Below are 23,726 nucleotides of genomic sequence, written 5' to 3'. Positions count from 1 at the left end.
ATCTGAGAATACACCCAACCAAGGAGGTAAAAGACCTATATGCAGAAAACTACACAGCACTGAAGAAAGAAATCAGGGAAGACACAAACAAATGGAAACGTATACCTTGTTCATGGATTGGAAGAATTAACATCATCAAAATGTCCATACTACCCAAAGCAACATACATATTAAATGCAATACCTATTAAAGTACCAATGGCATATTTCACAGACATAGAACAAACACTTCAAAAATTTATATGGAACCATAAATGACCCCGAATAGCAGCTGCAATTTTGAGAAAGAAGAACAAAGTAGGAGGGATCACAATACCTGATATCAAACTGTATTACAAGGCCACTGTAATCAAAACAGCCTGGTACTGGCACAAAAACAGGCACATAGACCAATGGAACAGAACAGAGAGCCCAGAAATCAACCCAACTCTCTACAGTCAATTAATATTCGACAAAGGGGGCAGTAACATAAAGATAGCCTCTTCAACAAATGGTGTTGGGAGAACTGGACAGCTACATGCAAAAAAGTAAAACTTGAGCACAAACTTACACCATACACCAAAATAAATTCCAGGTGGATAAAAGACTTAAATATAAGCCATGACACCATTAAAGTCCAAGAGGAGAACATTGGCAAGAAAATCTCAGATATTTCATGCAGCAACATTTTTACTGATATGTCCCCTAGAGCAAGGAATATAGAGGAAAGGATAAACAAATAGGATCTCATCAAAATAAAAAGCTTCTGCGTAGTTAAAGAAAACAGCATTAAATTAAAAAGAAAACCAACTGTATGAGAAAACATATTTGCCAATGATATCTCAGACAAAGGTTTAATCTCCAAAATATACAAAGAACTTACACAACTCCACTCTAAGAAGACATGCAACCTAATGAAAAAGTGGGCAAAGGACTTGAACAGATACTTCTCCACGGAGGACGCACAGAGGATCCAGAGACACATGAAGAGATGCTCAATATCGTTAGCTATCAGAGAGATGCAAATTAAAACCACAGTGAGATACCACTTTACACCAGTCAGGATGGCCATCATAAACAAAGCAACAAACAACAAATGTTGGAGAGGTTGTGGGGAAAAGGGGTCCTTAGTTCACTGTTGGTGGGATTGCAGACTGGTACAACCATTATGGAAAACAGTATAGAATTTTCTCAGAAAAATAAAAATCGACTTGCCTTTTGACCCAACAATTCCACTGCTAGGATTATATCCTAAGAATCATAAAACATCAATTTCAAAGAACCTATGCACCACAATGTTCATAGCAGCACAATTTACAATAGCCAAGAGTTGGAAGCAACCTAGGTGCCCATCAGTAAATGAATGGGTCAAAAAATTATGGTACATATACACAATGGAATTCTATGCCGCAGAAAGAAAGGAGGAGCTTCTACCCTTTGCAACAGCATGGATGGAACTGGAAAGCATTATGCTGAATGAAATAGGCCAGGGGTTGAAAGACAAATACCATATGATCTCACCTTTAACAGGAAGCTAAACAACAAAACAAACAAGCAAGCAGAAAAAAAAACAAAGACACTGAAATAGAGAACAAGGGGACAGTGACCAGAGGGGAGAGGGAAGGGAATTTAAGGGGGAAAAAGGGGAGGGATTTGGAAAAACAAATATGAAGGACACAGGGATGAGAACTAAGGGGAGGTGGAAATGGGAGGGAGGTGGGCAACATGGGGTGGGGGGGGCTGGGATGGGAGAAATAGACAAAAAACTGTACTTGAAAATAACTAAATAAAATTTTTAAAAAAGAAAAATAATTTTCTTGCAATACCCCCCCCGGAAAAAAAAAAGATTTCCAGTTAAAATTCAGGAAACTATAGTGTTGAAGACCCTTAAAACCATGCAGGAGACTCCATTTTGAGTCTTGCTTATTGTTATTATGTTATTATGCTGTATGACTCAGGACTTATTTTTTTCAGCCTTTATTCTTCCTGTCTGCAAAGGAGGAAACTTGTGCTAACTGAATAACCTCTTAAATTCTTTTCTCTTGTGATGTGTTACATTTTTTTGCAATATACACTGCAGGTACCTTTTCGATTTCTTGCCTTAAATATTTGTTTTCTGTTGCTGTACCTTGCTGATTTTGTGCTATTTGGGGTTCTTAATCAGAAAATACTATTTTTCCAAAGTAGATCAAATCTCTCTGGTCTAGATTTTTATCTTATTTCACATATTTTTGGTCCTTCTCTTTCTAGACATATTTTCATGTTTATCTCGGTCTGTTGATTTGGTTTCTGCAGTTTCAATACTAATGTTCCCTACTCTTAACCATAATATTTTCTAGTCTATTTCAGTTTTAAAGCTTTGGCAATGTCTATTTAAATCTCAGCCATCCCTTGTTAACTGTGGCAATATCTTCTGTGCCACGTCAAGATATGGTATAGGAGAAGCAGTATACCAAATGGGGAAACAGGAGACAGGTTTATATTCAGAAAGAACTGAGATGCTAATGTGGAAAGACTACTTAAAATAACTTAATTAAGTAGTTGGGAAAACTACTTCATTCTCTGAACCTCAGCTTTCTCATCTATAAAATAAAGTTTAAAATAGCTTCCTCACAAACTTGTTGCAAGAATGAAATAAGAATATAAAGCATGCCTAGATCAGTTAATTCTATAATATAGTAGAGCTCTGGCTGGGTGGCTCAGTTGGGTGGGGCATAGTCCCATATACCAGAAGGTTGCAGTTCTGATTCCTGGTTAGGGCACATACATAGGTTGCGGGTTTGAAACTCAGTTCGGAAACATACAGGAGGCAACTGATCCATGTTTCCCTCTCTTATCAATGTTTCTTTCTCTCTCTCCCCCTTCCTCTCTGTGTAAAATTAATAAATGTATCCTTGGGTGAAGAATCTAATTTAACAGAATATATAGTAGAGAGTTCAATAAATGAAAGTTATTTAGGGGAATTAACCATTCCCTAAATTCTTCTTACATTTTGGTGTGAATGATGACTTAAGTATTAACATTTTTCTAGTAACTACCTGCTTTATCATTTGTGTTGTTATCATGGGTTCCATATTATTTTTAGCTTTTTATTTTTCCATAAGATACACTGATTATCTTTGAGAATAGGGAACATATTTAATTCTCACATAATTTTATAAGTATTTTAATTAAGTTTGAGAAGAAAAATTCTACACTATTGAATTCCTCATCTTTAAATTCAGTTCTATCTCTTTATAGTATCTATCTACCAGGATCAAAACTGTATTTTAATATCTGTAAGTGATTGTGCACATAGTATGTCTTCTGTGGAACCCAGGCATTTTTAGTTATACCATACATTCCAATTTTGAAAGTTGGTCCTTAAAATGATTTTCAAGAGTGTTCAGCACACGAAGGCCAGAGGCAGTATCAGAGAGTGGTTTCCCCAGCATGAACCTAAAGTGGAGTAGGCTCTCAATATAAGGACTGAATGAATGGATGACTGTGTTCTACACAATAGTACCAGTTCATTTAATGCCATTTCCTATAGAATTTCTCAGATATTTTCATAATCTAATATCCATTATGAACTTTTTAAAGATGGAAATACAGTTTTTCATAGTCCCCATATTTATGTGGCCATTGAACTACACTTACTTTGGAAAATGTAATTAATATCAAGAAGGATCCTGTCAGTGGGATTGGAGACTGGTACAACCATTATGGAAACAGTATGGAATTTTCTAAGAAAACTAAAAATGAATCTGCCTTTTGACACAGCAATTCCACTGCTGGGATTATATCCTAAGAACCCTGAAACACCAATCCAAAAGAACCTATGCACCTCAACCTTCATAGCAGCACAATTTACAATAGCCAGAGTTGGAAGCAACATAGGTGCCCATCAGTAAATGAATGGATCAAAAACCTATGGTACATTTACACAATGGAATTCTATCCAGCAGAAAGAAAGGAGGAGCTTCTACCCTTTGCAACAGCATGGATGGAACTGGAAAGCATTATGCTGAGTGAAATAAGCAAGATGTTGAAAGACAAATACCATATGATCTCACCTTTAACAGGAACCTAAACAACAAAACAAACAAGCAAGCAAAATATAACCAAAGACACTGAAATAGAGAACAGGGGGACAGTGATCAGAGGGGAGAGGAGAGGGAATTTCAGGGGAGAAGGGGAAGGATTTATACGAACTAGTATAAAGGACACATGGACAAGAACTAAGGGGTGTGGAAATGGGAGGGAGGTGGGGAGCACTGGGGGGTCAGCTGGATGGGAGTAAAAGACAGAAAACTGTACTTGAGCAACAATTAAATAAAAATAAACATAAAGTTAAATAAAAGAAGGATCCTAGTTTCCTACAGAACCAGTTGGGTTCCACCCACAGCCCAGACTTATCTTCTACACTGATATCATGGTCTGGACTCCATAGAGAGATTCTTTTTATAAAGATACTTGATTATTTGGGGATTCTGACTTCTTACTCACAGATTGTTTCTCCATTAAAAGAAATAACAAATTGCCATTGTTATTCATGCTGTATAATACTTTGATATAACATTCTTTTAGGCAAGCTACCAGAGACAATACAGAAATGAGACTCTGTCCCAGAGTGCAGTCCAGATGCTGGTCGGTGCAGCAGGAAGCTTTGGTGAGAAGGGAGGGTAAGTACATTGTTGAGAGAAAATTTCCATCTTTGTAAACAACTGCATTTAGGATATCATGCAAGTTACTTTTCTTGCTTTTGTCTGGTAATTTGGAATCATCCAGTATCACGTGCCCAAGCCACCATCCGTTCTACAAGCCACAGTCAGGCCAAGTCACCTACATTCAGTTTTCCTAATTTGCTGTCCTCATTCAGGCCTCTGTGCACATGAACAGTCTGCCCTTTCTCCCTTTTTCCTCCAAGTCTAAATTGTGGTAAACACTCTTTTTTTTCAGGGAGGGAGGTCTGGGGGGACTACTCAAATTTCTCACTAAATCAAAGACTTCCTTAATCCTTCCAGGCACATCTTTCCGCAACATATCTGAATATTCAGCATGCACTTGTAATGACTTGTTTCTATGTAAGTCTCCACAGTAATCAGTGAATTCCTCAATGTCACAGTTTTACGGATTACCCTCAGATTATCCCCTGTGGAAAGATGAAGACTCTAAAAGCCCGGACATTCCTTACTGTTCAGGCCCACACTCCTGGTATGAAGGATACCAAGGTTCCTTGTTCAAATGAATCCAATTTCACTTGTGCTTTCTTCGTGGACCTTTTCCCAGGGAGCATCATCTCACAAGTAAACTGGGCCTTTAATGTACACACTCCAAAACCTGAGAGGTGTGTCAACCTGGTGTCCACTCACATGCGCTGGCTTGTGCTGTAGTGAGAGATAAAAGCCATGTGTGGGACAAGAACCAGCCAGACGCTGGAACATGTTCTCATTAAACTTTACAGATTTTCAGAGTCTATGAGTTTTCATTTTAAGCCTAGCCATGCAAATCATTAAGACATTATATTTGTCAAGATAGGAAGATAAAATATCTTACTTGACATTATGGTCTCTTGGCAAATAATATTTAAATATTTCATATATAGTACGAAGGTCTCCATTTCCCCTCTTGATTCAAGCTCTTCAAATGATTAGGGGACCTGAGTGACAATGTAATGTATACTTTTCAAAGAATGAGTAAATGACTTGCTGAAAAGCATTTCCATTGCATTAAGGAGCAGTTAATGTTAGAAAAAATAAAGCACAAAGCAGTTAAACTCACTGCCTTGAGTTTTCTTCTTTAAATCTCTGAGAAGGCAGGAACAACATGAGTCTATGAATAAGGGGCACAAAAAGGAGGTCGACAGTGGGGTGAGATGGTTAAAGGGTGGAAAGGACTCATAGAAGACAGTGACGGCAAATTTTGGAATATATTACATTTTATTCATACATGTAAAGATAAATATTGAATACTAATATGCACAAAGGTACATGCCAGGCACTGTGAAGAATGTCAGGATAAGTGAAATGGTGTTCCAGTACCCAGGGAACTTGCTATTAATTACACTTCTATTGAGTACTTGCCTCTTTGCTGGGCTGCCTTGGTATTAATTTTGCCATTCGTTAATAATTTCTCTTAGTATCCCCATGCATTGGGGTGACAAGAAAAAACATCAAAGGAAAGAATTTCGGGTTTAAAAAGGAGTACCAGTACCTCAGTTAAGTGCCTGTGTGATTACCTAAGAAGTAATACTTAGAATAGAAATATTTTATTTATTTAGTCTTGTGTCAGATACAGTTACCAATTTTATTTCTAAAAATTCTATCAGATAAATGCTACTATTATCTTCTTTTTGCAGATAAGGAAAGTAAGGCACAGAGAGATTAAATAATTTTTCCAAGGTCATTTGTCTAATAAATTACACAGCTTGGATTTGAAGCTAAGCTGCTTTACTATCCAGTTAAAAAGACCATACTCTTTTCTTAATACAGTTCTAAACAGTGAATATGTTGATACAAAACAGAAATTTAAGAATCTGCATTACTTAGTAACTTGAGCTGTAAAATATCATATACTTATTGATATCCCAGAACTTTAGGATTCATAGGAACTTGTGAAATGATCATATCTTAGAAAGTAATTCCTTCAGGGAGGTTTCCTGATTGCCCAAGATGGCATTCAGAGATCCAAGATGTTAGAGGAATAAGTGAAAACTACACTAATCTCTTCCCAGAGCCAATCTGGAATTCCAAATAAATTGTAGAGAAATCATCCTGAATAACCAAATGAACAATAGTTGGAAAGAAGGCTGATAACCAAGGACAGACTGAAGAAACTCCTTCACTCAACAAGACTGGTAGCGAGTTCAGAGGAGGCACAAGAGGACTTGCTGGGCTTCCACAGGCAGTAGCTGAAGCTCTGCAGGGGGTACTTTAGCAACTGGGGGGATTCCCCCTACAGTACCAGAGCCAGAAAAGAACCTAGGTAACATCCAGTTGTGAAAAGGAGAAGGATTTCTGTTTGTCAGGGAGAGAAGGCTGGAGGTGCAGAGAGCCTCTTAAAGGGTCAAGACACGAAATTTCATTTACAGCCATTTAACCTGGGCCCCAGCAAAGGGAGAACAGAGTGGACTGCAGATGGTTGAGAAGAGTCTGGGGTTGGTGGCTCTGGGGAGAGAGCTGAGGGAACAGCTACCAGGATCCCTGTGTTGAGCCATCCCCCACACTGCAGGAGCCATCTTTCTCAGGCAGAGCACTCCCTTCCGAATGGCATCAGCCTGGAATTATTCTGCCCCACCCTGTGGACCTTAAACCAGGCTGCTGATGACAGCTAGATTAGTTTAACAACCAATTAGTTTAGCAAATAAAATGGAAAATATAAGAAGCAACCAAAATGAGAAGACAAACAGACCCCAAATGAAAGAACAAGAGAATTCTCCAGAAAAAAAAAAAAACAGAAGAAATGGAGAGAAGAAATTTCTCAGACAGTTTAGAATAATGATTATAAGGATATTCAAGAACATGAAAAATTTCATATATTGGTCATAGCAGTTTTTTATTAGATGTATCTCTCCAGGCAAGATAAACAAAAGAAAAAATAAACAAATGGGACTACATCAAACTAGAAAGCTTTTGCAAAGCAAAAGAAGTTATCAACAACATAAAAAAACAACCCACAGAATGGGAGAATGTATTCATTGATACATGTGATAAGAGGCTTAAAGTACTTACAAAAACCAACCCCCCAAAAAAGCAACCCAATTAAAAAATGAACAAAAGACCTAAATAGTCACTTCTCCAAAGAGGACATACAAATATCCAATAGACATGTGAAAAGATGCTCAACATCACTAATAATCAGAGAAATGCAAATTAAAACCATAATGAGATACCATCTCACACCTGTCAGAATTGCTGTCCTCAGTAAATCAACAAATGAGTGCTGGTGAGGATGTGGAGAAAGGGGAACCCTTTAGCACTGTTGGTGGGGATACAGATTGGTGCAGCTAATGTGGAAAGCAGTATGAAGATACATCACAAAATTAAAAATGGATTTGCTTTTTGATTTGGCAATCCCACTTCTGGGAATATATCTAAAGAAATCTAAAACACTAATTTTGGAAAGAATCTAAGAACCCCTCTATTCATTGCAGTGTTATTGACAATTGCTAAGATTTGGAAGCAGCCCCAGTGCCCATTAATAGATGAGCAGATAAAACAATTCTGGGGCATTTAAATGATGGAATACTACTTGGCTGCAAAAAAGATGAAAATTTTACCTTTTGTGTTAGGAGCTAGAGAACATTATGCTAAGCAAAATAAACCAGACAGGAAAAGCCAAATACCGTATGACTTCATGCATGTGAAATCTGATGAACAAAATGAACTGAAAAGAAAAATGGGGACAGACTCGTAGATGAAGAGCAAGATGACAGCTAGTCGGGGAGGGAGGTTAGGAGTGGAAGGACAGGTGTGGAAGGACTGAGCAAAAATGAAAAAGGCCTCATGAGCATGGACAACAGTATGGTGATTGCTGGGGGCAGGGGGTTATAACGAAACTAAATGGTAATGGAAATATACAACAACTATTAAATTTTAAGAAGACTGTATTATTTATGTCCCCTTCTGTGGGTCTAGTATGTCCTCTTTATTATCTCCACAGCAATATTTATTACACTTTACTGCAATTGCTATTTGCATGTTTTACTGCAGTAGTGTGCTAAATTTTTGATGGCAGGAACCAGTATTTTTGTATATGCTTTGTCCCAAGCACTTAGCAAGCATAATAGATGACCAACAAATATTTCAAAAATTAGGAATGAATCAAGTCACATATACATTAGTGATTTTCCATGTAATTACCACATTATTATACTGAATACCAGAGAATTGAATAATTTTTTTCAATTACATTAGTTTTCCTGTAGCAGAGAAATTGCCCAAGTTTCAGAAAACATTATAATCAATAGAAAGGATCAGGTCCACCTTTGAACTTAAGTCACCAATGACCTTCCAATTAAGCCACTTTTTAAGGCAGAACCCAAGACCTAAGGACAGAACTCTATCCTCCTTCTGATGAAGACAATGAAACTATCTGGTCAGCAGCAGGTAAGTTCCTCATAAAATCCAAGGGCATTGCCTAAGCAAGGCCAAATCATAGCACATAGATGTAAGCTGTCTCAATAGAAAAGTCAGCAGAAAACTACATACAACTTGGGACAAGTGCCACCAAAATGTCTTTGGAGGTTTTGTTACCAATGACTGCTCCAAGAAACTATTTTAACTCTTGATCTACCACTTGTATTTCCCCCGTAAATTCCTGACTTCTTGCCCAGATGGCAAAAGAAAAGAGATGGGAGCATATGTAAGATGGGCTGGATGTTTCACACATACTTTCTCATTTAATTATTCCAGGCTGGCTTAGGTATTTTTACCTCCATGTTACAGAGCAAACAAGTTAGTGAGATAGTTTGTTCATTGTCACACCAGACAGTGGAGATTCATCATGAAAATCCATATGTATTTGAATCACAAATATTTAAATCATGGAATGCTTGCTATTGCTGAACCTTGACCTGTCTATAATTTTAAGCCATCTATATCCAGTTTTTTTAATTTTATTTACTTATCTTTAGAAGGGAAGGGAAGGAGAGAGGAAGAGAAATGTCAATGTATGGTTGCTTCTAGTGTGCCCCCTGCTGGGAACTGGCCCCTGCTAGGAACTGGCCTGCAACCCAGGCATGTGCCCTGACTGGGAATCGAACTGCGATTTTTTGGTTCTCAGGCCTGTGCTCAGTCCACTGAGCTATACCAGTATTGGCTTATGTCCAGTTTTTTATACTCCCTCTTTAATGAGAGAACTTCACAATATAACTTTATAACTGTACACCTACTGTATTTACAACTTTGTGACTTGAACATATGCCCATAAAAATGTTTCATTTCCAGTCATCACTGGGCAAAATAGTCTTTTTGCTTTGTGACAGTACTACATTAAACTTATCCCAAAATTTTAAAAGCATGTTTAAAGATTTCTTTCTTTTTTTAGATATATGAGTCCTGAAACAATAAAAACTTTTTCTGAAAGCAAAAAAATGATTACCTTTGTTAGAAAAATATTGATCAATTGGGTGTACAATACTAAAAAGGAAAAAGGAGTCCAATCAAGGTAAGTGTTTCTGAACCTTACTAGAAATGCTATTACATTCATTTGAATTTTTTTCTATTATCTGTTAAAATTTTATATTCTGAATACATTCCAAAATATTACTTATATAGTGTACATAAGTAAATAGTAAAAAGTAAAAAGTCACTTAAAATAAAAAGAGATGATATAATAACTTTATTTTTTAGTAAATTTTATATAGCAAGATTAACTATTAACCGTTTTTGTGGACCACTTAGTGTTATTTAGTAAATATACTATGTTAGATAACCATTACCCCTAACAAATTTCACATTTTCATCACCCCAGTAACCACTAAGCTGTCACTTCATTTCCCCTTTTCTCCAGCACCTGGATAGCATTAGTCTTCTCTCTGGCTCTATGAATTTACCTATTCTGAGTGTTTCATATAAATAGAATTATACAGTGTGTAGCCTTTTGTTTCTGGCATTTTTTCCACTCAGCGTACTGTTTTCATCCATATTATAACGTGTATAAATACTTGGTTTCTCTTTACCATGAATAACTGTAGGAATGTACCCATTCATTTACCCAGTCATCAATTGATAGACATTTGGGATATTTCTACCTGTTGGCTGTTGTGGACAGTGCTGCTATGAATATTTGTGTACAAGTATTTGTTTGAATAACTGCTTTCCATCTTTGGGGTATACAGCTAGAAGTAAAATTGCTGAATCATATGATGATTTTATGTTTAATTTCTTGAGCAGCCACCAACTTGTTTTTCACAATTTGTAGACTATTTTGAAACCAGGAAGTATAAGTCCATTAACATTTCCTTTTCATTTTCAAGATCATCACAGCTATTTGGGGTTGCTTGCAATTGTATACCAATTTTTGAATTAGTCTATTTCTGGAAAAAAATTCCATTGATATTTTCATAGGGATTGCATGGACTAAGGGTAGTATTGCCATCTTAACAATATTAACCTTTCCAATTTGTGAACATAGAATGTCTTTTCATTTATTAAGATCTTTAATTTCATTCAGGAATTTCTTATTTTTAGTGTACAATTTAATCCAAGTGTTTTTTTCTTTTTCACATTATCAGAAATTAATTTTTTCTTGGTTTAAGTTTTTGGATTGTTCATTCCTGGTGTATAGAAATACAACTGATTTTTATATGTCCATCCTGTATCCTGAAGCTTTGCTGAATTCATTTACTAGCACTCAGTTTTGGGGGAATTCTCTAGGATTTTCTGTATATAAAACCGTATCATTCATGAATAGAGATAATTTTACTTATTTCTTTCCAATTTGGATGGCTTTTATTTCTTATCTTCATTTCAAGGGGAAGAATATAGAGCCCTCTTCTAATAGGAGTATCAAAGATTGTCTGTCTTTAATCTACCACATTCAATAAATACCAAACAGACAATTTTATACTATAGTTATTTTAAAGACTTTAACACTAAATTAAGATACAACTTTCTGAGTAATTATTTCTGTTGATGTAACTCAGAGAAAGGAAAATATGAAAAACTAGAATTGATAGTCAATGTATCCTTTAAGCTATCTCTAAAATTCCACTCAGCATTATGTTTTCATCCATATTATAACATGTATAAATACTTTGTCTATCTCTAAAATTCCATTCACCTCAAAGTGAGGAATACAGATTCTGGAGTTTCTTGCTTTTCTTAGAATTCCTATCTCTGTCACTTATTAGCTGAATGAGGTTTTCAGGTCTCAGTTTCCTCACTTGAAAGTGGATATAATAATATCTAATATTCTGGAGGCTAACTGATTTATGTAAAGCATCTGGGAAAGTAACTGACAATAGTAGACACTAAAATACGCAAGTTTGGTTCTTCTTTATCTACTTTATGGGATTGTTATAAAGATTACATAGTATGTGTAGAAGCCTTTAGTCTAGGGACTAGCCCTGGGCAAGTAATAAATGTTAACATTTATTACTAAGTGCTGGAAAACATTCTGTTCAAAATTGAGTTCTCTAGCCAATGATAAAGTTGTCACTATCAAAGATCAACAAACACACAAGGAAACAAATAACCATGAAAGACAATCAACAGAAGAAATAAGAGTGGATTTATATCCCTTGAATTCCAGTTATTAAAATTATTCTATGTGGCCATAAGTATTACTGAAATGTTGAAATTGATAGGTGATTAACTCACAAAAATGAACAAATCAATCACCAAAAGAAACTGAATAGAAAAGTGGAAAAATACCTATAATTCTTAAAATTAAGAATTCAACTTAAATTATTCAGAACTGAATAAATAGAATTAATGTGGTATAACTCATTCTGAGAGATGCAGATAGAGCTAAGCAAATCAGAGAAGTGCGTATCATTGGCAGAGCTCCTGCATCAATGTCATGCCTCTGACAGAAATATATCAAGACCCTGAGATCTAAAGTGGTAACACTTGGGTGAACGTACCTGATGATCTTGAACCCCACATTCTCATAAACACTCTGACCTGGCAGAAGCAGGTGCCTCTACCCTGCTGCCTCCCAGCACCTTAAGATGTTGCAAAGAACCTTGTCAGTGTTTCAAAGTTAGTCTCTACCATCTTTCTTTGCTTCCAAGGTAATTACCCAGGTCAGATCTCAACACAGCTAGAGGGTGAAATATAGTGCCTATTTCAGGATGCTACAAATTGCCAACTAAAGTAATTACAGAACCTAATACCAGAGAACACTAGTAGAACATAGAAGGGAATGGATCTTGAGAAGATTGAAACATAAGGCCTGACTGTGAAGAATTTACTGGCATGATGTTCTTATCCATGATGATTCAGGGCTCAATATTCTGTCAAGGACACTTGAAGTTGGTATATTACCCTCCTGGGATAGTTTTGTGAAGCTTGACCAAGCCAAAAGCCTATTGTCAATGAGGTGCAAATACTAAAAAATAAAATATTTAACTGGATTAATTATGTGAGAATGCAGAACCAACCACACAACCTTATTCTTTGGGAAGACTTGAGGGACATTTCCCTCCTCCAAGGCAATGATAATAAACTTGACAATAGATATCTTTTGCAGGACATGGGTGACAATTAATTGAAACTGCAACACAATTAGTCTCTCATAGGGAATGGCAGAAGAGAAATAGTACTTAAATGTCAGAGGAAAGGTGGGCATGCTTTATTTTGTGAAAAGCAAACCTAGGAATGGTTAGCAAATATTGTATTATGTGAGAGGGCAATATAGACAAATAGTTAACTCAGTGTTACTTGACTTTTCTAACTAGAGAGAGAGAGACCTGGCAGGTGAAGGGATGGTATCACCTACTGCAAAGAAAAATCATGATCCCTCACTTTTTTTCTATATCTAAGTCAGGTCTCAGGTCCAGAGCCCTTGAGAAAGGATAGCAACAATTCCACAAGTATAAAGGATAAATATTTTCTCAATTTTTTTCTAATGGATTTTTAGTCACTTTACCAGAGTTACTTTGCTTTGGAAAAACAGTGAACACCCAGACCTTAGCACTTTCAGGGTGTGGCACTTAAAATCATATTGATACCAAAAGCTTGAAATGCTCTCATGGTCCTCCAGTTAAAAATGGGAGCTTTGAGGCTAGATGCTATATAAAGTTTCTGACTCAGTGTGTCTAATAGAAGCCCAGCAGGTCCACGATGGGGTTATTTCTCTGAGCCCTGAGGTGTATAACTGGGATGAACATACTTAGTATCTAGCCATGCACTCACATTGTCTAACTGACATACAGAACAAGACTCATTATGGCAGGAAGGGCCAAGTAGCCAAGTGGAACCCTGGATAAAATAGTAATAAGATGCAGCATAGCATTCAAATATTGAGAAATTAACATCAATATTAAAGATTTAAAGGAATTGTGACTTATTCCCATCATATCATTTTCAACTCATCTACATGGCATAAACAAGTCAGATTGTAGTTGATTATAAACTTGGGCAAAAGGTAACTTCAAGTGCAATGCTTGAAGTACCAAATATTATTTTATTGCTAGAAGAAAGCAAGAAAAGTAGTGTCACTGCCTGAGGCCTTGGGGGGGGTCCCACCAATTTAATGACAGAATTATATATGTGTTCATAATTTTATGTTCTTTTCTTAAATAAGACTCCAAATTGTAAAAGTTTCAGGTCCTTTGTAACACAGATTGACTTCTGAGAATGGGCAAGTAATCTAGTACTTTAACCAATCTTCAATTAGTAATTAATTAATCATTTTATTTGTTTTAATAATAAAAATACATTATTGTACTATGTGAATAATTTACAATAAAATTAAAAATACATAAAGCAAATCCACGTTCACAATTCCATTTTCTAGCATACTTGGTATGGAAACTATTTTCCATAGCATATACATTACTTTAAATTTTTTGATAAAATGTGAAGCCATACTGTTTCATCACACACACCCCGGGATTTATTCTTGATTTTATGCCCTGACAAGGAAAGGTGTTCATAATACATTGTTGAAAGGGGCGGGGGGCAAGCTGGTTACAGCAACGTGTACGATAATTCCTTTTGTGTTTATAAATAATGACTATATAAACAAAAGGACTGAAGCAATATTCAAACTATTAATAGTAGTTATCTCTGAAAAGTGGAATTATTGGAAGGTGGAAGACATTTCCTTCATTTTGTAATATTTCCAGTTTAAATGATCCCTGTCTTATAAGCAAAAGTATTTCTGTGAAAAGTGCAATAAAAAATGAGGGAGAAGAGAGGAGGGATGAGAAATAAAGAGGGAGAGGCAGCATCAAGTCATGTCACAGGTGAGGAAACTAAAAGGGCAATATCTGAAGTAGGATGCCAGGAAGTGTCGGGTGGTGACGGCTGCCTTCCAGAACTAAGCAGGGCTCTGTAGCTGTTGATGATTGGAATGGAATTGAATATGTAGTAAAAATAATTCGATGTAATTCTTTTATCAGATAAAACTCTCCCTTTTCTTCACAGACATTATTTGCTTCGTTTGTGCCATAAAATAATATTTACTGATGAATTTGAGTATATTGGATACCTTGTGATACTAATGAATGTGTACACTTTTGTAATCCCTTGGATACCCACATTACAAGATACCTATGAAAATGAAATAGGACATTGTAACTACTTTTTTCTTGCATTGTACATCCTGGAGGCTCTACTTAAGGTATCTAAAGTGTGTGTGTGTGTGTATGTGCGTGTGTGTGTGTGAGATCCAAGAAGATTTCTTAATTTTGTTTTTTAACACCAGCTACAGTTTTCTAAAAGAGTGTATGAAATTTTCTTCTATTTCTCAAACAAATAAACTTTAGTTTGTAAAGGTGATATATAGGGTAATTCAATAGAACATATTCACACTTAAGAACTGATTTTGTATTTGTAAAAATAAGGTTAAAAAATAGTGCATGTCAGAGGGACCCAAAGGGACCCACTACAGGTATTGGCAGTATTCTTAAATTCCACAGGGTAGTGAGCACTTGGATGTTGGTTTTGTAATGTATTTTTATACCACATAGATAAATAAATAGGTAAGTAGATTTATAGATACTCATTTATACTAAAAAGATACCACAATCTGATTTTAAATCCACTATAAGGTCGTTATTAAATAGTGGAAATATGCAGCCACAAATTGACAATAGTATTGTGTCATATGGCCAATATAAAGTATTTTAGCCAGCAAATTTTAATGGAAGAATTATACCTGATATTTGAACAAAATAAATGTCTCCAATTTTTAGTGGGGACTTTAAATGCTATTGCAGAGCCATGATGTTGGGGCAGAATGGAGTCACAACTGGTTATATTGTATGAAATAAATTCCAAGTCAGTTAGAATGACCGTAGGATATTTCATATGTTTAAGAGAAAAGAAAGCAATTAGTTCATTAATGAGGGTTAGTTATAGGGTGAGAATGGAAGTGGAGAGTTCCCTAAAATATGTAATATTTTGTACTATATCATGCTCGGTAGAAAGAGCAGAGCCGTAATTCAGCAAATTTGGCTCTGGCTTTGCTTTTCTCTGACACACTGTTCACAAGGTAACTGAACTTCTCCCAACTTCGGTTTTTTTCTTCTGTAAAAAGTCAAAGTTGGCCAAATTAATCAATAAAAATTCCTCTAGCTCTATTAATCTTTGTACTCTGCCATGTTTAAGGTACTGTCGTAGCCCCACAAAGCCATAGCTCCCTTCAATCAGGCCCACTCATGATGGCAACACTGTACTGTACAGACACAGTTGTACTTTGCAGCTGAGAGGATACTCCCCACTGTGCAACCCTGTTTTTGTCTCCCTCTTACCTCAAGATTCATCTTCAATGCCCAGTTTTCCATCTTGCCTTTATTTGCCATTTCATCCACCATCTTTTCTGTTTAGTTCAATTCTGTTCCTTGTACAGTGCCTTTTAAAATATCCATTGTATTTTATAACAATAATAAAAAATAATTGCCTATAAAATGCCAGTGATTTTGATTATAACATTTCAAATCTTTAAATTAATGCTTTAAGATAGCTGTATATAATGCCTTGTGTTTTACAGATGAGAGACCTGAGTCTCTGATAAATTGTGTAACTTGGCTAAAATTGCCTAGCTAATGAATAATAGAATTGGGATCCAACCCCTCAAAGTTATCATTCTTTCTAATAAACAATGTTGCCTTTAAATTTCCTCCCTGTATTTTCAGCATTTCCCCAAACACTCTTCAACCTATTGGATGAATGGGCCTTTTGAAACTTTCTCAGAGGAAGGGTAATCACTGTTCTTCATCTGACGGCCAGAGATGGCATTACCTAAACTTCTATTCTTTGAAAAACTTAGATTCAGCAAACCTCTATTTCTTTGAAGCCCACACTACCCTTTCAAAGCAAGCTCTTCCTCTCTTGCAGCTGTATTCATTCTAGTGACAACCTCAAGATAACTCCTTCATACTTCTGAATACATAGTGTTTGGAATAAGTCTTATTCTTTACACCAGTCCTTTTAAGTTCCTAAGAGAATTACCCAACCTATACCTGTTTCAATAAGAAAGAAATGAGACCTCTACAGAGGCTAAATGGTGGTGTGAGCAGGACATCACAAGACCAGGATCTGGTCTTGTGCTTTCTAGATTCAGACAATGAATTTTCTCAGCCTGGCTAAATGTGAGCAGACTCATGGAAAATGACTCTACCACTAAACACATAGGAGTCTGTTTATAAGTATGCACAGCAGTTTCTTAATTTATAATAGAGCATATGCTTTCCCTGGGACATGAATATGTATGCCTCCTACACTTTCTTTGAATCCTGATGAGTAGGGGAATCAGGCTGTTAAAAGAAGACAAAGTAATCAAAATTACAAATCAGTATCTTAAGTAGTATAATAAGGGACTACACAGGTCCTGTGTGGAGAGAAATGGGAGTTTCTTACACAGAATAATAGGGTCAGGAAAAAAAAGCTTTCAAGGGTAGTAGATGCTTGAGTTGAATTTTGAATAGTGACTAAGGGTCAAAGTATGGAATGTGGACCATGAGTACTTAGCATAATTGACAACAAAAACAAGGGACAACAGAGTCAACATTGTGACACACACAAGGAACATAATTCCAAAGGCTCAAGCTGAGGGATGGGTTGGTCAAGGTGGATCTTGGAGATATGTTAAATTTGTGCGGAAGATAAAGAAAATGAGACAGGAGACAGAGCCATGAATTATATAGTAAAGGGCCTCATAGGCCATGCTATCTCTTTTTATTTTTTTAAAAGATTTTATTCATTTTTTCTTTTGAAAGGAAGGGAAGGAGATAGGGAGAGAAATATCAATGTATGGTTGCCTTTTGTGCATCCCCTGCTGGGAACTGGCCTGCAACCCAGGCATGTGCCCTGACTGGGAATCGAACTGCAATCCTTTGGTTCACAGGCCCACACTCAATCCACTGAGCTACACCAGCCAAGAGCACTATGCTATCTCTGCATCTCCCTGGCATCAGCAACCATTCATAGTCTAATGATACCTATACTCATGTCTCCAGCTCAGATTTTATCTAGGGGCTTGGTCTATGTAGATAATAGCTGATTGGATGCCTCCACCCAAATACTGTGCAGACATCTCAAACAGCATATTCAAAATAAATATATTTTCTCCAAACCTACTCTTTTTTTTAATTCCACAGAAACTCAATTTCCCAGTCTCACATCCACACTATTTTTGATGCCTCCCACTTTCTTAGGTAGAGTAAGTTTTTAATAAACATTTTGAAATAAAGAATAAATTAACAAACTAATAAAATTGTAGGTATTTTGAACATTTTCTCTTTTGGAATAGATACTTCAGTGTTTTAACCATTTAATTTTAATTTTTAATCATATTTAGTTTAAAATATGATCACTCACTACTATTTCAGACAAATAGAGTCTTAAGGTAATCAGAGAAAAACCTAACTAGTGATGTTTCAGTTATTTTGGAAAATGGTATAGTAAAAGCACAAACAAATAATATACTATAATTTCTTTTTGAAATCAACAGATAGCAGCAATGAAGAAGGAATATTATTTACAGACCTGGAACCTAATTGAATTAGCAATTACAGTAGTTGGAATCATAGAGGTTATATTATTTGAGACACAGGCTATTAACGATACTTTTAATTTGGATCCATTAGTGGCCGTTTTTAAATGTATTGAAATGCTTCGCATACTACGCCTTTTGAAGGTAATGAACTATTAAATTGTGTAATTTCAAATTTATTTTGACAGTTTTATTTATTTATTTACTTATTTTTAACTTTTTTTATTGTTGTTCAAGTTCAGTTTTCTGCCTTTTCCCACGTCCCTCCCCTGTTTCCACCCTCCTCCCTTGATATTGTCCATTTGTTCTTTATAATTTTTCCTATAAACCCTTCACCCTTTTCCCCCATTATGCCCTCCCATCTCCCCTCTGGTCACTGTTAGTCTGTTCTCAATTTCAATGTCTTTGGCTACACTTTGCTTGCTTGTTCACTTTGTTGATTAGGTTCCTGTTAAAGGTGAGATCATATGGTATTTGTCTTTCACTGCCTGGCTTATTTCACTTAGCATAATGCTCTCCCATTCCATCTATGCTGTTGCAAAGGGTAGGAGCTCCTTCTTTCTTTCTGCTGCATAAAATTCCATTGTGTAAATGTACCATTGTTTTTTGATCCATTGATTTACTGATGGGTGCTTAGGTTGCTTCCAGCACTTGACTATTGGAAATTGTGCTGCAATGAACATTGGGGTGCATAGGTTCTTTTGGATTGGTGTTTTAGGGTTTTTAGGATATAATCCTAGCAGTGGAATATATCTGGGTCAAAAGGCAGGTCCATTTTTAGTTTTCTTAGAAAATTCCATACTGTTTTCCATAGTGGTTGTACCAGTCTGCAGTCCCACCAACAGTGAACTAGGGTCCCCTTTTCCCCACAACCTCTCCAACATTTGTTGTTTGTTGCTTTGTTTATGATGGCCATTCTGACTGGTGTAAAGTGGTATTTCATTGTGGTTTTAATTTGCATCTCTCTGATAGCTAACGATATTGAGCATCTCTTCATGTGTCTCTGGATATTCTGTATGTCCTCCTTGGAGAAATGTCTGTTCAAGTCCTTTGCCCACTTTTTAATTAGGTTGCTTGTCTTCTTAGAGTGGAGTCGTATAAGTTCTTTGTATATTTTGGAGATTAAACCCTTATCTGTGGTATCATTGGCAAATATGTTTTCCCATACAGTTGGATCTCCTCTTATTTTAATGCTGTTTTCTTTAGCCATGCAAAGGCTTTTTACTTTGATGAGATCCCATTTGTTTATTCTTTCCTTTATGTGTCTTGCTCTAGGGGACATATCAGTAAAAAAGTTGCTGTATGAAATATCTGAGATTTTTCTTGCCTATGTTCTCCTCTAGGACTTTAAAGGTGTCATAACTTATATTTAAGTCTTTTATCCACCTTGCTTTTATTTTGGTGTATGGTGTAAGTTGGTGCTCAAGTTTCATTTTTTTGCACATAGCTGTACAGTTCTCCCAACATCATTTGTTGAAGAGACTATTATTATTCCATTTTATGTTGCTGCCCCTTTTGTCGAATATTAATTTGCCATAGAGATTTGGGTTTATTTCTGGGCTCTCTGTTCTGTTCCATTGGTCTATATGCCTGTTTTTAGCTAGTACCAGGCTGTTTTGATTACAGTGGCCTTGTAATACAGTTTGGTATCAGGTACTGTGATCCCTCCTACTTATTTTGACAGTTTTAAAAAGTGTAAAATAAAATAAGTTAACTAGTTTTATGGCTTCCACTTCTGTTGGACTGATGTTTATATTTTAAATTTTAGATTCTTTCAACAAATTAAGTTTTATGACATATTGTATTATAAATATTCAAATTATATTAGAAAATCACTTAGTACATGAAAGTATACAAATACTCTAATCATAGCATTTTATTTGAATAGAGAGAACATGAAAAATTCTGTATTAATATAATTATAAATTAACCCCAAAGTAATGTTTGTTAATATAGATGCCTGGAATAAAAGATGGAAATCAATGACAATAACAATAAAAATAACCTTGCAAATTACTCATGGTGACAAAACAAAGGGGTATACATTTACACAATTCAAGAAACAAAAAAACCCTCACAATTTATAGAATATGAAATTATAGTGTTATAGAATCACAGCTTCAAAAGTTACCTTTAATTTTCTAATACATCTTTCTACAACAAATATGATAGGTAGTTATTTTCTAGATGATTATTTCAATAACATAAAACTCTATCACAAAGCATGTAAAATATATGTTTATTTATATATGGATACAGATATTCTCCCTTCTCTCCCTCCTTCTTTTCTTTTTCTATTCATGCAAAAACAAGACACATACACATATACGCACTGTGGGAGATGCAAAGCTAAAAAGGATATACTTCATTTGGATATAAATTTAATAGATTAGAATCTTTACATTTAGAGACTTCTTACATATCTTTAAAAATACTTTGGCTGTTGAGAAGTATAAACCAGCCAGGTCTAAAAGTATGCAGCTAATTGCCTTTTCTTTTTTAGTATTTAATGAGACTGTAAGTGATGCTAGTGTGTATATTGATGTGAGGAAGGCAAGCCTAGTGTATTCCAATGACTAGTTAATTCTTTCTGATAGGGAGACATAGAGCAAACCAAATATTTTAATGAATAAATTGGTAAACCAACTAAGAAAAATTTGTTTATATATTCAGGAACCTCTGAACCCTTACTTCAAATGATTAGCCTTGAAATATGAAAAAAATTACATAGTTTCTGCTCCTACCAGTTTACTGAAGGGAAACAAGTAATCTGTCTAGACATTCCCATGTTATGTGGTAGAGAAAGTGCAAAACAGTAGTATTCACAGAACACTAGTGGGATATAGAAGACTTCCTTCACTAGTTGATACTTGAAGAGAATTTTGAAGGATGAGTATAAGCTCCTTGAGGATTAATGGCAGATGATTGGGTGGCAGAGTGTAAAAGTTGTGGAGCATAGACAGGAAAGCAAGGAACAGCCAACTCTGTTGAAGTTAGTGGGCTGCACTATGGTAACAAGGTAACCTGGAAATTAAACCCTCAGCATAGAAACAATGAAAAACTAACTGTAGGGTCAAAGAGAGAGTATAGCTGTGGTAGATTCTAACCCAGATGAATCATCTAGTAAAAAGTTTAGTAGGAGATTTAGCAGGAAAAAGTGGCAGAACTTTATGGACAGTAGTTTTATACCTAAGTCCAGAAAAGATTGATTGCATTGTTTTCGAATAATTTCAACCAGTTGAAAATGTCATCCAATTCTCTATAAAGAAAATAAGTAAAGAGTAAAGCCATTATGGGTGTGTGTGGGTGGAGGAGAAATGGTAATGGAAAAAAATATATAATTTAAATTAACTATTAAATAAAATAAAATAACAAGGCCATAAAATCACATATGTGTCTGATATTATTAGCTGTAGGAAAATAGCTGTAACCATGAAGTTATAACAATACCATGAATACAATAACGAGAACCTTTATAGATTACTATAGTTACTGCTAAAAGCATGTTGTTTTAAGTATTATCTATTTTAGTTAATGTATAATCAATTAATATTTATACAATTAATATTAAATAGTAGTCCTCTTTTTTCAGCTCATAACACCAAAGTTGCTGCAATTATTAGATAAAAGGATGAGTCATCAGCTGTCCTATAGGTATGCTATACTAAAAGGCTATGTCCAAGGTGAAGCAGATGTAATGACTATAATTGATCAGATTGCAAGTACTAAACAGGTTAAACAGGTGAGATAAACTAAATACTGAGAAAATGGTTGATTTTCCCCAACCCTCACTTGCACACTCCCATCATGTTCTCATCTATATATGTAGAGGTTGTCTTTGATCCTAGGTTTACTAGGCAATTTTTGTAAAAACTTAAACTAGTCTACATTTAAATTACTGAAATGCATCCTTGCTAAAATGTCTGTGCCATGTTAGCAAAGCACAAGGCTCTTGGAACACACCTTTTCATCCTTCGAGAGGCAATCATGAGAGCCATGTGCAGTGGTTAGTTCCCTCTCAGCACAAGTTCCAGGATATATCAGGCTACAGATACATTAAGTAATAAATATTGGAGAATGAGAAGTGCTGACAGTACTGAGCTAATAGACCTTCCTCAAAATCCACAAAGATTCCTTCTATTCCTCTCTATCCCTGAATTTCCCACAGTAAATAGTGAAAGAAGGAAAGGACGGGAACCTGGCAAATGGAAAAAAGAACAATAAAGAACAATAAAGGTTTCATCTAGAGGGAAACCTTTAATTTGCTCAATGTGCAGAGGAGAAAAATTAAGCCAAGAGAGGTTAAGTGATTATGCCCCAAAACACATACCTGGTAAATGACAAAGAGAATTCTAGGTCCTAAATTCTAGCTTTTATATTTTGTTTCCTGGATTGCAGCAGATTAACACTGATCTAGATACACAAGTTTTTCAGCTGCGTCAGAAATTAAATATTTACCTTTCAGGGCAATTTAGAACATTTAAATGATGTATGTTACATGCCCAAGCTTTGTTCTTCAGAAAATTGAACATTTAATACAGGGTGGGGCAAAAGTTGGGTTGCAGTTGTGAGTATGCTATAACTTTAAAACTATTTTCCTGAATTTTGTTACTTTTGTTAACCACTCATATTTAACTCTGTAATTTGAAGATACACAGTAGAAAATACAAACTGTCTTAAATCTCAAAGATGTTCACTTTTAGCCCTCATTTTTGTTTCCACAGAGCTTGGCCACATTTTCTAACTCATCTAAGGTTGAAAGCCACCTGTGTGTTCCAAATATGGAGGCTGCCATAAAGTTGAATGGCAAAATATTTTCCACACCCACATTTTTGAGAATCAATAGTATGCTAAAGCAAGTTACTTTAAGGGGAGACATAACTCATTTTCAGGCTTCTCAAAATCAACCTAGATGATGCCACTTCTTATCCTCTCCACCCCTCTTGCTGAAGCAAAATACAATTCATTGTACAAAATTCAATTCTAATCCCTGAAAAGCTCTTCATATTTTTCTTTAGATGACAATTTGGGTTAGTAAATCCATCAGTTGCCAATGTTAAGACATAACAGTTTGTTTTCCAATGAGGATAACATTTC

The 23,726-nt window shown here is 35.6% G+C and overlaps 1 protein-coding gene across 1 annotated transcript in view; it reads left to right on the top strand.

Moving 5' to 3' along the window:
- SLC9C1 (solute carrier family 9 member C1) overlaps positions 1 to 23,726 on the top strand; it is a 115,460-nt gene that overhangs the window by 66,032 nt on the left and 25,702 nt on the right. The window contains exons 13-18 of the mRNA XM_053663027.1: positions 4,548 to 4,642; positions 6,594 to 6,596; positions 10,008 to 10,127; positions 15,059 to 15,254; positions 18,588 to 18,773; positions 22,222 to 22,371. Of these exons, the coding sequence (XP_053519002.1) occupies positions 4,548 to 4,642; positions 6,594 to 6,596; positions 10,008 to 10,127; positions 15,059 to 15,254; positions 18,588 to 18,773; positions 22,222 to 22,371 (750 nt within the window). The remainder of the gene's footprint in view (positions 1 to 4,547; positions 4,643 to 6,593; positions 6,597 to 10,007; positions 10,128 to 15,058; positions 15,255 to 18,587; positions 18,774 to 22,221; positions 22,372 to 23,726) is intronic.

The sequence above is a fragment of the Artibeus jamaicensis genome, unplaced genomic scaffold (assembly GCF_021234435.1).
Source record: "Artibeus jamaicensis isolate MK-2021 breed Jamaican fruit bat unplaced genomic scaffold, CSHL_Jam_final contig_3126, whole genome shotgun sequence".
In the NCBI taxonomy this organism is placed as follows: domain Eukaryota; kingdom Metazoa; phylum Chordata; class Mammalia; order Chiroptera; family Phyllostomidae; genus Artibeus; species Artibeus jamaicensis.
Note: the sequence above shows the minus strand (reverse complement) of the source record. Positions and strands in the feature narration are given on the sequence as shown.